Source organism: Lithobates pipiens, unplaced genomic scaffold (assembly GCF_037356315.1).
Source record: "Lithobates pipiens isolate NorthernLeopardFrog02 unplaced genomic scaffold, aLitPip1_a1.2 Scaffold_23, whole genome shotgun sequence".
NCBI lineage: Eukaryota > Metazoa > Chordata > Amphibia > Anura > Ranidae > Lithobates > Lithobates pipiens.
In genome coordinates this window covers 120,849,950-120,863,482 of record NW_027507785.1, presented here as the reverse complement: position 1 = coordinate 120,863,482, position 13,533 = coordinate 120,849,950, and the positions used below count along the sequence as shown (strand labels likewise).

Sequence of the window (13,533 nt, the reverse complement as noted above, 5' to 3'; positions counted from 1 at the left end):
AGTGCAGCACTTTTTCAAGTAAGGAGCCATTTGGCTGTGTATTATTTTACATTTTTTAATAAAACTGAATTACGGTATGGAGGCTCTCCATCTGTTTTCTATTTACTGTACTTGTCTGTGAGGAGGAAGGCTGAAACTGTCTACAGGTTAAAAGCATGTGAGCAGGTACAACCCTGCAGAAGCGATTACTGACTAACTTTTTTAATAAAGTGGTCAATAAAATCTGGTAAGCTGAATCATATTACAATCACTTACCGTATTTGGTGTGGATGATCGAGGCTGTGGTGAAAGATCACGTAGAAGGTTGTGGCTACATCTCTCTACACGAAAGATCTGTCATCGTTTTGTGTGTGAGAATCACATCACGTTACAGAGGAACTTTTATTTGGAATAGTTTAAATCTCAAGGACTTTTACACTATAGTTGTTGCAGCAATTGCGGTCACTGGGGTGTTATCACATGAATGTGTGAACTGTTGTTTAAATAAATTTTATGTATATATTATGGTGAATGTATTATGAGTAGGTGCACATATGATAGTTGTTAAAGAATGGCATCCCTCTCATTAACTGATTGTTAATGAGAGGGATATTATTCACGTTGATGATACATTTTTTGCTAATTAGACCCCCCTATATGGTATCTAAAATCTGAACTGAGAAGTGAACTATTCTCTTCTTCAGGGGGGCAGCATTAGAGTATTCATTTTTTTATTTTTTCAGTATTTTTGGGCTGAAGCAGGAAAAGACTGCGTGGCATGCATATGTGCTAAACTATTCAAAACTAGTATGGGGCCGAGTACAACATGGTATACATGCTTGCAAGCAGTGGCGGCTGGTGAAGTTTTTGGATGGGGCCCATCATGACCCCGCCCATCTTTTTGGCCCCTCCCACTTCTCATAGACCACGCCCCTTGTGTAATCTGAAAAAAAAAGTTGGCGTGGGTTCCCCCCTCCGAGAGCATACCAGGCCCTTAGGTCTGGTATGGATTCCAAGGGGAACCCCCTACGCCGAAAAAAATGGCGTGGGAGTCCCCCCCAGATCCACACCAGACCCTTATTCGAGCACGCTACCCGGCCGGCCAGGAAAGGGGGTGGGGACGAGCGGGTGCCCCCCCCTCCTGAGCCGTACCAGGGCGCGTGCCCTCAACATGGGGGGGTGCCTTGGGGGAGGGGGGGCGTGCGGCCCCCCCACCCCAAAGCACCTTGTCTCCATGTTGATGAGGACAAGGGCCTCTTCCCGACAACCCTGGCCGTTGGTTGTCGGGGTCTGCGGGCGGGGGGCTTATCGGAATCCGGGAGCCCCCTTTAATAAGGGGGCCCCCGGATACCGGCCCCCCACCCTATGTGAAGAAGTATGGGGTACAATGTACCCCTACCCATTCACCTGTGAAAAAAAGTACAAAAAAAACACAACACAGGGTTAAAATATTTTATTGCACAGCTCCGGGGGTCTTCCGTCTTCGGGGGTCTTCTCGCCGGACTCCGCTATCTTCTTGTAGCTCTTTTGCTAGCGGAGGAGCCCGGCTTTCTTCCTCGCCGCCGGCCTCTTCTTCCGACTTCGGGGGTCTTGTCCCCCTCTTCGGTTCTTCTGTCGTCGCCGCTGCCGCCGCCTGTTCCTCTTCTTCTTCTTGCCTGTAAAAGAGCTATAAGAAGGCGCGGTGGCCCGGCAGAAGAACCGAAGAGGGGGACAAGACCCCCGAAGTCGGAAGAAGAGGCCGGCGGTGAGGAAGAAAGCCGGGCTCCTCCGCTAGCAAAAGAGCTACAAGAAGATAGCGAAGGAGTCCGGCGAGAAGACCCCCGAAGACGGAAGAACCCCGGAGCTGTGCAATAAAATATTTTAACCCTGTGTTGTGTTTTTTTTGTACTTTTTTTCACAGGTGAATGGGTAGGGGTACATTGTACCCCATACTTCTTCACATAGGGTGGGGGGCCGGTATCCGGGGCCCCCTTATTAAAGGGGGCTCCCGGATTCCGATAAGCCCCCCGCCCGCAGACCCCGACAACCAACGGCCAGGGTTGTTGGGAAGAGGCCCTTGTCCTCATCAACATGGGGACAAGGTGCTTTGGGGTGGGGGGGCCGCACGCCCCCCCTCCCCCAAGGCACCCCCCCATGTTGAGGGCACGCAGCCTGGTACGGCTCAGGAGGGGGGGCGCCCGCTCGTCCCCACCCCCTTTCCTGGCCGGCCGGGTAGCGTGCTCGGATAAGGGTCTGGTGTGGATCTGGGGGGGACCCCCACGCCGTTTTTTCTGCGTAGGGGGTTCCCCTTGGAATCCATACCAGACCTAAGGGCCTGGTATGCTCTCGGAGGGGGAACCCACGTCAAATATTTTTTCAGAAATTTGGCGTGGAGTTCCCCCTTCAGAGCTCATTCTCTGATTGGCCACGGCAAAAGTCGCCTGGCCTGGGGAAACCTTTCTGGCTGTGAAAGCTTTTTTTCCATTCATTCAGCTAAATGCATGAACATTCTCAAAAAAGTAGAAACTAGAAAGCCTTTATGCGGTGACTCACCTCCTGCCTCACTGTCTTGCAGCTCCGCTCGGGCTGAGGAACGGAGCTGCCGACGTCACTTCCGGGTTTCGTGAAGCAGCCGAAAGCCGGAAGTGACCTGCCTGTCTAAGAATGACAATGCTCCCACCCGTAGAATCACAGTGATTTTACGGGCGGAAGCTAGTCGGCGTCCTGCAGTGTGCCGCAAGGCGGGTTTTTTAACCCGCAAATGAAGCGCCATGGATGCAATCTTGTGACTGCATCGACGTGGCGCTTCTCATAGTGCACTGTGACCGGCGCCACAGTACACTATGTTAAATTGTTAAATGACATATTTTTTTTTTTTTTTAAATGTCTTAAAGGGCCTGTTTTTTTTTTTTACTTTTTTTTTTTTTTTTACACCTCGGGGGAGGGAGTGGCGGCGCCCGGGTGCCCCCTATGGGCGGGCCGCCACTGCTTGCAAGCTTGTTGCCTAAATGCATGCTTGAATAAACACATTTTGCATAGATGTTGAATACATGTGGCATAAGCACATGTTTTGAACACAAAGAGCATTGGTGCACTTGAAAGGAGTTGTGTCTCAAGAATAGCATGCATTGGGTCTGCAGCAGCTTAGTTTTGAGCTCCCTTTTCACTTGTGCGATTTGAGTTGCGCATTTTTGCTGCAACTTTAATGCAATTTTGGATCAACGTGAAGCAGTGCCTGTGTAATCGTGAGGTCTATGGACCTCAAGTCTCGCCAAGGTCGGACCAGAGTGGTGCAGGGGCTGTTTTGAGGTCGCTGCGACTTAAAGACGCATGGATATGAAGGGTACTCATTGGAAATCATGGGGCGCGACTTGTCAGGTGACCTTACAGTCCCAAGTCGCAGGACGGGTCGCACAGATGTGGAAGAGGCCTTAGGCTGTTGAAGCAGCATAGAGGCTGCATTGGATGCCTGTGCACTTGCCTAATCCTGAATATAAGTATGGGACCAGGTGCCGTTGATCATGTGCAGCATAGTATACTTGCTTGCATAGAACACAATCCTGCATAGGCACATGTTCACAGAGAGCAGCGCCCCGTGGCTCCCTCCCCCGACAAGCGGGCAGCTGCCTAGAATGCAGCCCCCCCAAGGCTGGCCTCAATGGCGCGTCTGCATAGACATGTTGCATAAACGCAGGTTTTTATAAGCATATGTTTGTATAGACGTGTGGGCATAAGTGTGTATGCATGCTGCATAGCTATACGTGTTTGCGTGGATGCATGTTTGCATAAACACATGGTGCATAGACACGTTTGCATAGATGTGTGTTGCGTAATATATGTTGCATAAACACATTTCCTAAATGCATACAGGTAAGACAGCTGTTACTCTTACCTCTGGAGCAATATAATCTGGGGTCCCACAGAATGTACTTGCTTTATTTTCTCCATAAACATTCTCCTTGCACATACCAAAGTCTGCAATTTTGATGTGTCCATCCCGATCCAACATCACATTGTCCAATTTCAGATCCCTAAAGGCAAATACTGTAAGTTTTGCACATTCTCAAACCTCCATAGGCCTAGTAGATATTCATGGCATAATTTGTTATCCTTACATTTTGCTTATATACAGAAATGAAAACTATAAAAATACAACTAAGTATTCATACATTTTGCCTACATACTTAAAGTGGACTTGTTTGCAACAAGTGAAGATTTTCTGTTACAGGAAACATTTAAAAATGTTAATTGTTCCTAAGCAGTACCCTGAAAATGTACCTTTAGGCTTCAATTCCTCCAAAAAAAGAATAGTTTACTTCCTGGTTTCTATAGGTCCCTGGACACTTCTGTGCCTACAGCCTGTATATCTGCAGTGTAAAAGCTAAGGCACTGGTGCCTTTGACTGTTAGTCTATGGCGATTTGGAGATATCACTTCTATTCTGCTCACTGTTATTGCTGGAGGCTCTTGCATAAAGGGGCAAAGCCTGCCTCTGACAAGATGGCCACCTCCAAGGAGAGACATACTACGGAGCAAGGACCAGCAAGTCAGACCTGGAGAAAAGCTCAGCTGTAGGGGATCACAGACAATACTGGTGACTTTTACTTTTACCCTCTGCCTGAAGCTCTTTTCTTTCCTCTTTTGATGGCAGATATGAATAATAAGAATAATAAAAGTGACCAGCGTTCTCAAACTCCAAGATAACAAGTTCAATAATGTCTCTGAATAACTGAAGATCAGGCGACCATATGTCCATAAACTTCTGTTATTTCTCTTTATGCTTTCTCTGAATCGAATCTTCCATTACAGTGATCGCAAAAAAAAGAAATAATAGAGAAGTATGCTCAACCCATGCCATAAATCTTATGTGCTCACTTTATCAATAACTATATGTGTATTTGTTCTCCAGTGTTCTATAATTTTTTTAATCTATTTTAGATTATAGATGTATTTTAAATGATGGAGACAGAATATAAACCATAAATCCTCTAATTATTGGTGTATAACACGCACTTTTTCACACTGAAAATCGGGTGCAAATAGCGTGTTATACATCAATATTTCAATTTTAGCTGCCTCAGAGGGGACAGGGAGGGGGTGGAATGAGCACAATCACATTACATACAGTGAGAATCTCCCATTTACATGGTGGCCTCTGTAATAGGAAGTCCCATCTTCTGGGCCACCATTGGACCACTGTTCCATCTATAATGGGAGATTCTCACTTTATATAATCTGTTGCCATTCGTCTCGCCCCCTCCCTGTCTCTTTTAGGCTGCAGATGGGCATTGATCAGGCTGCACTGATGGCAATGGTGAGGCTGCAGATGGGCACTGATCAGGCTGCATTGATGGCAATAGTGAGGCTACAGATAGGCACTGACCCTTATTTTGCTTCAAAGTTCCTTATTTAAAATTTACGTTTTTTTCCCGAAACTTCCCTCTTAAAATGAATGTGCGTGTTATACACCAATAAATACGGTACATAAATTCCCCGTTGTTTTAACACCATTACGCTGCATATACTTGGTGTATACCATACACCAAGTATATGAAGGGTAAGGGTATATAAAGAAGAACAAATGGTTATTTATTGACACAAAATTGAATTGACGAGGTGAGCATAAAAGGCATGGTGGGTTGAGCCTACTACACTATATTTCTTTTTTTTTTTTTTAACTCACTGTAAAGGAAGATTGGATTCAGAGGAAGGATAAAGAGAGTATTAACAGGAAGAAGTTGATGGATGCCTGATCTTTGGTTACACAGAGAAATTACTGAACTTGTTATTTTGGAGTTTGAGAGCACTGGTCATTTTTATTACTGATCTCTCTTTCTGTAAGGGGAACAGATTGATTCCAGCTGGGGAAGAAGGGAAGAAACAATGATTATTACACTTTGTTTACAGGTTCCAAAGAGCGGTTTAGGAATATTCATCAAGCTATAATAGTTTTGGGTATGAACCATGATTATATTGGGAGTGGTGATGCTAAACAATGTATATAGAGCCAGAAAAATACTTTAAGAAGAAACACCTCCACAAGTTTAGGATAGGTCTAGGAAAGTTGTCCAGTATGTATGTGTAGCTTCGGTCCCAGGTGGTTGTGATCTGCATTTCATCTCTAAGTTGCATAGCCTATGTGCTAAATGTCAGAAGAATTTCTCACTGACTTTAGTAGGGATGAGCAATGCAGTCTGATGGTAGAAGATCTTTGATCAGGATCTTCAACTTTACCAACTACTGAAACTGTGAAATCAGTATAAGCAGAATTACATACTACGCTTAAAGATTATGCTATAATTTTGCCTTACCTATAAATAATGCCCTTTGTATGGAGAAATTGTAATCCACAGATTATTTCAGCAGCATAGAACCTGAAGACAGATGGAAGAATTCACATGGGATGTAATAAATATCAATATACACTGATAAATTAATGTAATTGAGTACATAAACATTTATATGGTCTTGGGTATTATTAGTCTAGAATAACGATAAATGAATCAGTAGCCAAGCTGAAAAGACAACAGTTTTGTGTCCTCCAGCAGCCTGGGTTGGTTTATTTAATAACATGATGCAAACAGCAATAATATAGTCAAAGATAATAGCACAAGGTAACATTTTGTAGTGAAATATGCTTATAGCAGACAAACGGAGACAGACTACTTCAATTCAGCTATGAAACATATACTTACGTCGACCTGAAAAGATCAAAACGGCCCTTGTCTTGTATGTGGAACATCAAATCTCCACCATTCAGAAACTCCATAACAAAGAAGAGATGCTCCTGGTTTGGGGCACAGAAAAAGGCACTTGCATGAGACCCTTTACTAGTTTAGACCTGTTTATGCATGGACAAATGTTTTATTATATTGAAGTCTGTCTTTTTTTTTTTTGAGATTTTATCCCCTAGTAAGGGACAAATGCGATGGGCTACTTACTGTGGAAATATCCAATGAACCATGTTGTGCTTTTGAATTTGTTAAAGGATAGCTACTATGAGAGTATTTTCAAATCTTATTATCCAGTTATATGACGCCATGCTGTTATCCATCACCCATGTACTACTCTTGTTATAATTTGTATATTATACGCTTATGTTGATACCCTGTTACTATACCATCAGGAAATACAGACTGATTGGTCCATCCCTGAAAAAGGAATTTATTATATTCTGAAATATGTTGGGATCTTCTATATAATTGTTTGTGGTTTGGCCTCGCACCACGAGAACAACCGTGTGTCCAAGATTACAGTCCTATATTGTACTACCATTCTTTGATTTTATTCAAAATTGTGTTATTGACGTTTAGATCTAGATATTTTATATTTAACAACATTTTGTACTTTTTCCCCCTTTTATTTCTTTATCTGGCTCTGACCATTGCCTATAAAGTCCCAGGGGCATTCTCTGTTTTTCTTTCCAATGAGGGACAAAGACCTCAACAAGACCTTTGAAGATGCTCTGACCTTTGCCACTTTACTAAAAAAAAATCGTCACAGCCCTCTGCCCAACGAGGAGGTTACCATTCACCTCTTGTTCTGACAACTATCAAATTAACAGAAAGACAGAGTATAAAGCTTAAGGTTAATCTACTTATATTATTTGTTCCGTGATTCTTCCTTTCCCGCTTAACCACTTGACCACTGGGCACTTAAACACCCTTCCTAACAGACCAATTTTCAACTTTTGGTGCTCCCACACTTTGAATGACAAATACTCAGTCATGCAACACTGTACCCAAATTAAATTTTTGTCCTTTTTTCACACAAATAGAGCTTTCTTTTGGTGGTATTTAATCCCGCTGTTTTATTTTTTATTTTTTGTGATATCAAAAAAGATAGAAAATTTGGTAGAAAAAAAATCTTTGTTTCTTTTAAAATTTATTGTAGAGTATTGGCAGGTTATTGCAGAGCAATGGCAGAGTATTGCACAGTGTTGCAGAGTATTGCACAGTGTTGCAGAGAATTGGCAGAGTATTGCACAGTGTTGCATAGTATTGGCAGAGTATTGCACAGTGTTGCCGAGTATGGACAGATTATGGGCAGAGGATTGTCACTGAGCAGCGCTATAGGCACTTCACATCCAGCCCACAGCGCTGCTGCCATCTCTCCCTCTCCCCTCTCACTGTACCAATTGGCATGATGCCGTTTTTTTTTACAAGTGATCGTTCCGTCATTTGACGGAGCGATCACGTGGTAAACGGCTGCGATCAGCGGCCGTTTACCGTGATCTGTAATGTGCGGGGTCCACTGGACCCGGCGGTCACGGATGTTCCCGGGTGCGTGTGGGAGCAAGATTCTGGGAGGATGTCCATAGACGCCCTCCCCATAATAAGCCGGCCGTGCTGTAGGAGTCTTTCTGCTATGGCCCGGTCGGCATGATGTTAATATTACTACAAGTACAGTTTTCCATTTTTATTACATATTTTATTATTTTAGATCCAGTGATGCAATTATTGGGTCTCTGGGCAACGCAAGTAGATCATGGCTTGTGGTAAGGGCTAGCAGGGTGCTTCCGGAGATCATCACAGCAAGCCTCAGTAACCCCTTTCAAGAGTCCCTAGCTCTGATGCAAACAGTGTGCTAGCTTTTGGAAGGAGCTATGCAAATATCAAGATGCCTTAAAGTGGTAACAAAGTCAGAAGGTTTTTCATCTTAATGCATTTTTTGCATTAAGATAAAAAAAACCTTCTGTGTGCAACAGCCTCCCTCAGCCCCCAAATACTTACCTGAGGTCCATCTAGATCCAGCAATGTTGCAGCAGTATCTCAGCTGCCCAGGACTCCCGTGATTAGCTGAGACAGCAGTGTGGCACCATTGGCTCCCACTGCTGTCAAGGTCAGTCAGCCAATGAGGAGAGAGAGGGGGTGGGGCAGGGCCCTCTGTCTGAATGGACACAGGGCGCTGTGGCTTTGCTCGGGTGCTCCCATAGCAAGCTGCTTGCTGTGGGGTCACTCAACAGGAGGGGGTTGCCAGGAGCACCGAAGAGAGACTCGAGAAACAGAGGTTCTGGGCTGCTCTGTGCAAAACAATTACACAGAGCAGAGACTTTTTTTTTTTTTTTGTTAAAAATAACGAGACTTTACAATCACTTTAACCAGGTAAATGTTAGTCTGCAGGTATTGTCCACATATGATGCTAAGCATCCATGATTAAAAGAACTGAAATCTAATTAATGAAAGGGGCAGGCTAGGGACCATAAGGCTGGGGAGGAAAGGGATGGATGATGTTGGGTGCTATCCAGCCAGTAAATGAAAAGCGTACGGTGTGGTTGAAAGCCGTAAGGATAATCAAAGCTAGTGATCAAAAAGCAGGGTGGTAAATCGGCCCTTGGGAGAAAAAGAACCAAAACAGCCTAACAAGGTCAGAGTACTACAGCCTCCGGGGCCAGTTCAGTGAGAATACCATCTATATCAATCTTAAGGAGCAGGCAAGGAAGGAGCTTCAGGGGAAGAAAGATATATTAGGCTTAATTAATCCCACGGAAAAAGGTCTTGAAACACCTGTGGGTAAAGAGACTGTTCTCCAGGACATTGATAACTGAGGAAGTGGACCTTACAATTTTCCATGCCCTGAATATATCAGCCAGACAGACTCATTTCTGTTTCTCTTTGATCCACAAGACTTCTGCAACCTCCTCCATGGTTTTTGTAAACCTCTGCAATGGCATTATCGGAGTCTTGATCAGATGACTTTACAGATGAGAGGCCCAGCATTGAAGGGATAATTGAATCACTCTGAGTTCCAGAATACTGATCTGGAGTCAGCCTTCCGCTAACAACCAAGTCTCTTGTACCTAGAGGATACCTAGGACTCCTCTTCAGCCCTAATAGGTTGGCATCTATCATGGGCACTTTCCAAACCATTGGAAGGTAGGATTTTCCTGATTTCAGCATTGAACTTGTGACCCACCACATCATGGCAAGTCTGGTCCTGCTGGTCAGGCACAAGGGACAATCCAGAAACTGAACACTTTTTTCCCCAAGCTGCCAGAATGTTGAGTTGCAATGGTCTGTAGTGAAACTAGGCATACGGAACTGCTTCAAAAGAGACCACAATTAGGTCTAAGAGCCTCATGAAAAAACAGGGGGTTGGATGGATCATGGACTGCAGAGTCAGAACACAGGAGAAAAAAAAGAGACAAGTTTGTCCATGGATAGGAAAACCCTGGACAGGTCATGGTTAAAACCAGATTCAGGCACTCCAAGAGAGACGGTTCTAGCACTTATTTCTGGAGATGTAGGACACACCTAAAATCTGTGATGGTTCTGTACGGTATGTTGGACATGGCAATCACAGGGGTTCACAATAGGAATGCCCTGAGATAGAAGAAATGCAAGAACCTTGGTTAAGACCAGAGTTGAAGTGGACATGCTAAAGAAAGAACCACAAGTTGGTAACGTTGTGTGCACACAGCAAAATGCGGGTAGTGTTGATGTGCCAAATTGCATTAATTGACAGTGTAAATAGAGTCTTCCCAGCATATTTCATCCACTGGATGTTATAAAAGGACATTATCCAGTGGACGAAACACATTGGGAAGAGTCTATTTATGCTGTCTCGGAGTCTAAGTCTACCGCTGCTTATCTCCCTAGGGCAGAGAGTTGTGAGTCTTCGGAGCAGCCAGAGTGCTAGGCAAATTGGATCAATGAGCACAGGTCTGACAGACTAAAGGGGAATAAGGATAAAGGAGAGATTAGCTAAGAGCAATCTGGTGACAGACATTGCTTTTTTATGCTTAAAATGCAAGTGCAATTCGGTCATTTTAACCTTTTAACAAAGGTTTTAAATAGCATCATGCTATTGGGAGTTTCCCTTTATAATTTCCTGCTTCAGAGGATATTGGCCATTGAGGAGTAATATGTGAAGAGACATAATTGGAACATTAGCTTGGAAAAGCACAAGTCATTTTGAGACTTGATCACCTTTAAAAAGTTGTATATTTCTGGCGAGTTATTCTGGCACACATTGGGTGGAAGGTGGATTCTTACACAGTGGTGTTTTATTTGGTCTTGGAGACCAGAGAATACACTGTTTCTGGAAGTGTGTTTTCACAGTAGTGGATTATAAAGAAGAAAAGTTAGTTATTTTTTTCTTGTTAATTTTTCATGCCACTAAAGATTCTTTATAGAGATTTTTTTTTATTTTTTTAAGATTGGACTTTATTCTCTAATCACTGTTACATTGCAGATTTACACTGTTTATGCTTTATGTGTGATTTATAATATTGTTTTAAAGGTGTTTTGTGCACATTTTAACTGAGCTAAATTTAGCTTTTTAAAAAAGGGTGATAGTGTGAAATGATATATTTATAAGTATTTGGTTTTGTTATTCTAAATGGCAATTTATAAAAAAAAAAAAAAAAAAAGTGTAAAAATAAAAAATAAATTAAAAAAGGTTAATGGAAGGAAAACGTGGGGATAAAAAACACCGCTAGAGGGAGTGGCGTGATCGGAAGTGATCTATTACAATGGAAATTATGTCCAATTATATACATTAACCACTTGCCCACCGCCTTCAAGACGTACCCTTCAAGAGGCGGCCTGCGGGCGCACCTGTGGCAAGCCCAGTGAGTCGGGTAGCAGGTCCCGCAGACTCGATCGCCGCGGGGATCCCCGCAATCGTCTCACAGAGAGGAAGAACAGGGAGATGCTAATGTAAACAAGCATTTCCCCGTTCTGCCTAGTGACAGTGTCACTGATCTCTGCTCCGTGTGATCGGGAGCAGAGATCAGTGATGTGTCACATGTAGCCATGCCCCCCACAGTTATAAACACTCCCCAGGTCAGACTTAGCCCCAACACTGCCCCCTAGTGGTCAACTGCCAGTGTCATTTACACAGGAATCGGTGCATTTGTATTGCACTGATTGCTGTATAAATGAAAATGGTCCCAAAAATGTGTCAAAAATGTCAGTTGTGTACACCATAATGTCGCAGTCATGATAAAAATTGCTGATCGCCACCATTGCTAGTTTAAAAAAAAAAAAAAGGAATAAAAATTCCATAAATCTATCCCCTATTCAAATACCACCAAAAGAAAGTTCCATTTGTGGGAAAAAATAAGTCAATTTTGTTTGGGAGCCACGTCGCACGACCGCACAATTGTCAGTTAAAGCGATGCAGTGCCGAATAGCAAAAAATGCTCTGGTCAGGAAGTGGGTAAATTCTTTCGGGCTGAAGTGGTTAAAATATAAATAAATGGTATGGATAGAGGCCATCCAGTCCTGCTGTAAATGCTGGAGGTGGGGCAATTACATTGGTTGCTAGGATGCCAGTATTCCTAGTTGCCAACAACAGAGGAGGGAGAGGTGAATTTGGCTTTGAAGATGAACCCTGAGGAAAGTGAAGTGAAAGAAGGATCTTTCCACCTGTGACATATTTTATGAAGTTGTCAAGTGCCTCACCAAAGAGACATCCTCTTTCAAAGGGCATACAAGGGAGGAGTCTTTTACAGGTAGCTTCAGCTGACCAGGCTTTCAGCCATAAGATTCTGTGCATATAGACAGACATGAAAGCCATTCTGGAAATTTGTGTCATGACATGTTTCCTTGTTCAATATTTTTGTTGAGGTTTAACACAGTGTACAGAAAATTAACATTATCTGCAATACAATAAAAGCCAGCAAGTATCGCATAAAAGGGTACAAACGACAAATCATTAAAAAATAGGATTTTTACAGCTTACCTGTAAAATTATTTTCTTTTGAAGTACACACAAAGTCATAGTAATTACTATGTAGGTTATAGTCCAACTTCAGGCGCGGGACACTGGCACACCCTAAACAGGAAGTTGTTTCCCTATATAACCCCTCCCATACCGGGAGCATCTCAGTTTTGTAGCGAAGCAATACACGTGTATACTAGAAAGAGGGACGGGACCTCTGTGTCCCGTGATGTACTTTAAAAGAAAAGGACGTTACAGGTAAGTGGTTATAAAAATCAGATTTTCTTTCATCGTACATCACGGACACAGACCCATAGTAATTACTATGTGGGATGACCCAGAGCAGAGCAATGCCAACTGAGGAGAGGGAGATGCAACAAAAAGTAGGGCACCATGAGATCAGAGGACTTATACTGCTGCCTGCAGTACACTGTGCCCAAAGGCGACATTCTCATGTCTTTAAAATCCGCCTGATAGAATCTGGTAAATGTATGGATTGAAGACCAAGTTGCGGCCTTGCAGATTTGAGCCATGGAGGCTTGGTGATGCACTGCCCACAAAGCACTAACAACCCTTGAGGAGTGCATTTTGATTTAGGAGGGTAGACACTACCTCTTTAACCCATAAGCTAGAACGATTACTTGTCTAATTCATTTCGAATAGTAGATTTTTATGCTGCCTGTCCTCTTTTAGGACCTGCAGGCAATACGAACAAAACATCTGTTTTCTGAATCTGAGCAGTCGTCTTTAAGTAGACTGCTCTCACCACATCAAGAGAACGTAGTGATTTTTCTTCAATAGAACAGAGTTCTGAAAAAAATGAAGCTAGAACAATATCCTGGTTTAGATAAAAACCTGATGCTACCTTCAGAAAAAAGTTAGGCTGAGGATGCAATACTACCTTTTCCTT

General features: G+C 43.2%; 1 protein-coding gene across 4 annotated transcripts in view; it reads right to left on the bottom strand.

Moving 5' to 3' along the window:
* PRKCD (protein kinase C delta) overlaps positions 1-13,533 on the bottom strand; it is a 217,586-nt gene that overhangs the window by 54,510 nt on the left and 149,543 nt on the right. For all 4 annotated transcript variants that reach the window (XM_077452275.1, XM_077452278.1, XM_077452277.1 and 1 more), the window contains 3 exons: positions 6,653-6,744; positions 6,269-6,331; positions 3,851-3,989 (listed from right to left, as the gene is read on the bottom strand). In XM_077452275.1, the coding sequence (XP_077308401.1) occupies positions 3,851-3,989; positions 6,269-6,331; positions 6,653-6,744 (294 nt within the window). The remainder of the gene's footprint in view (positions 1-3,850; positions 3,990-6,268; positions 6,332-6,652; positions 6,745-13,533) is intronic.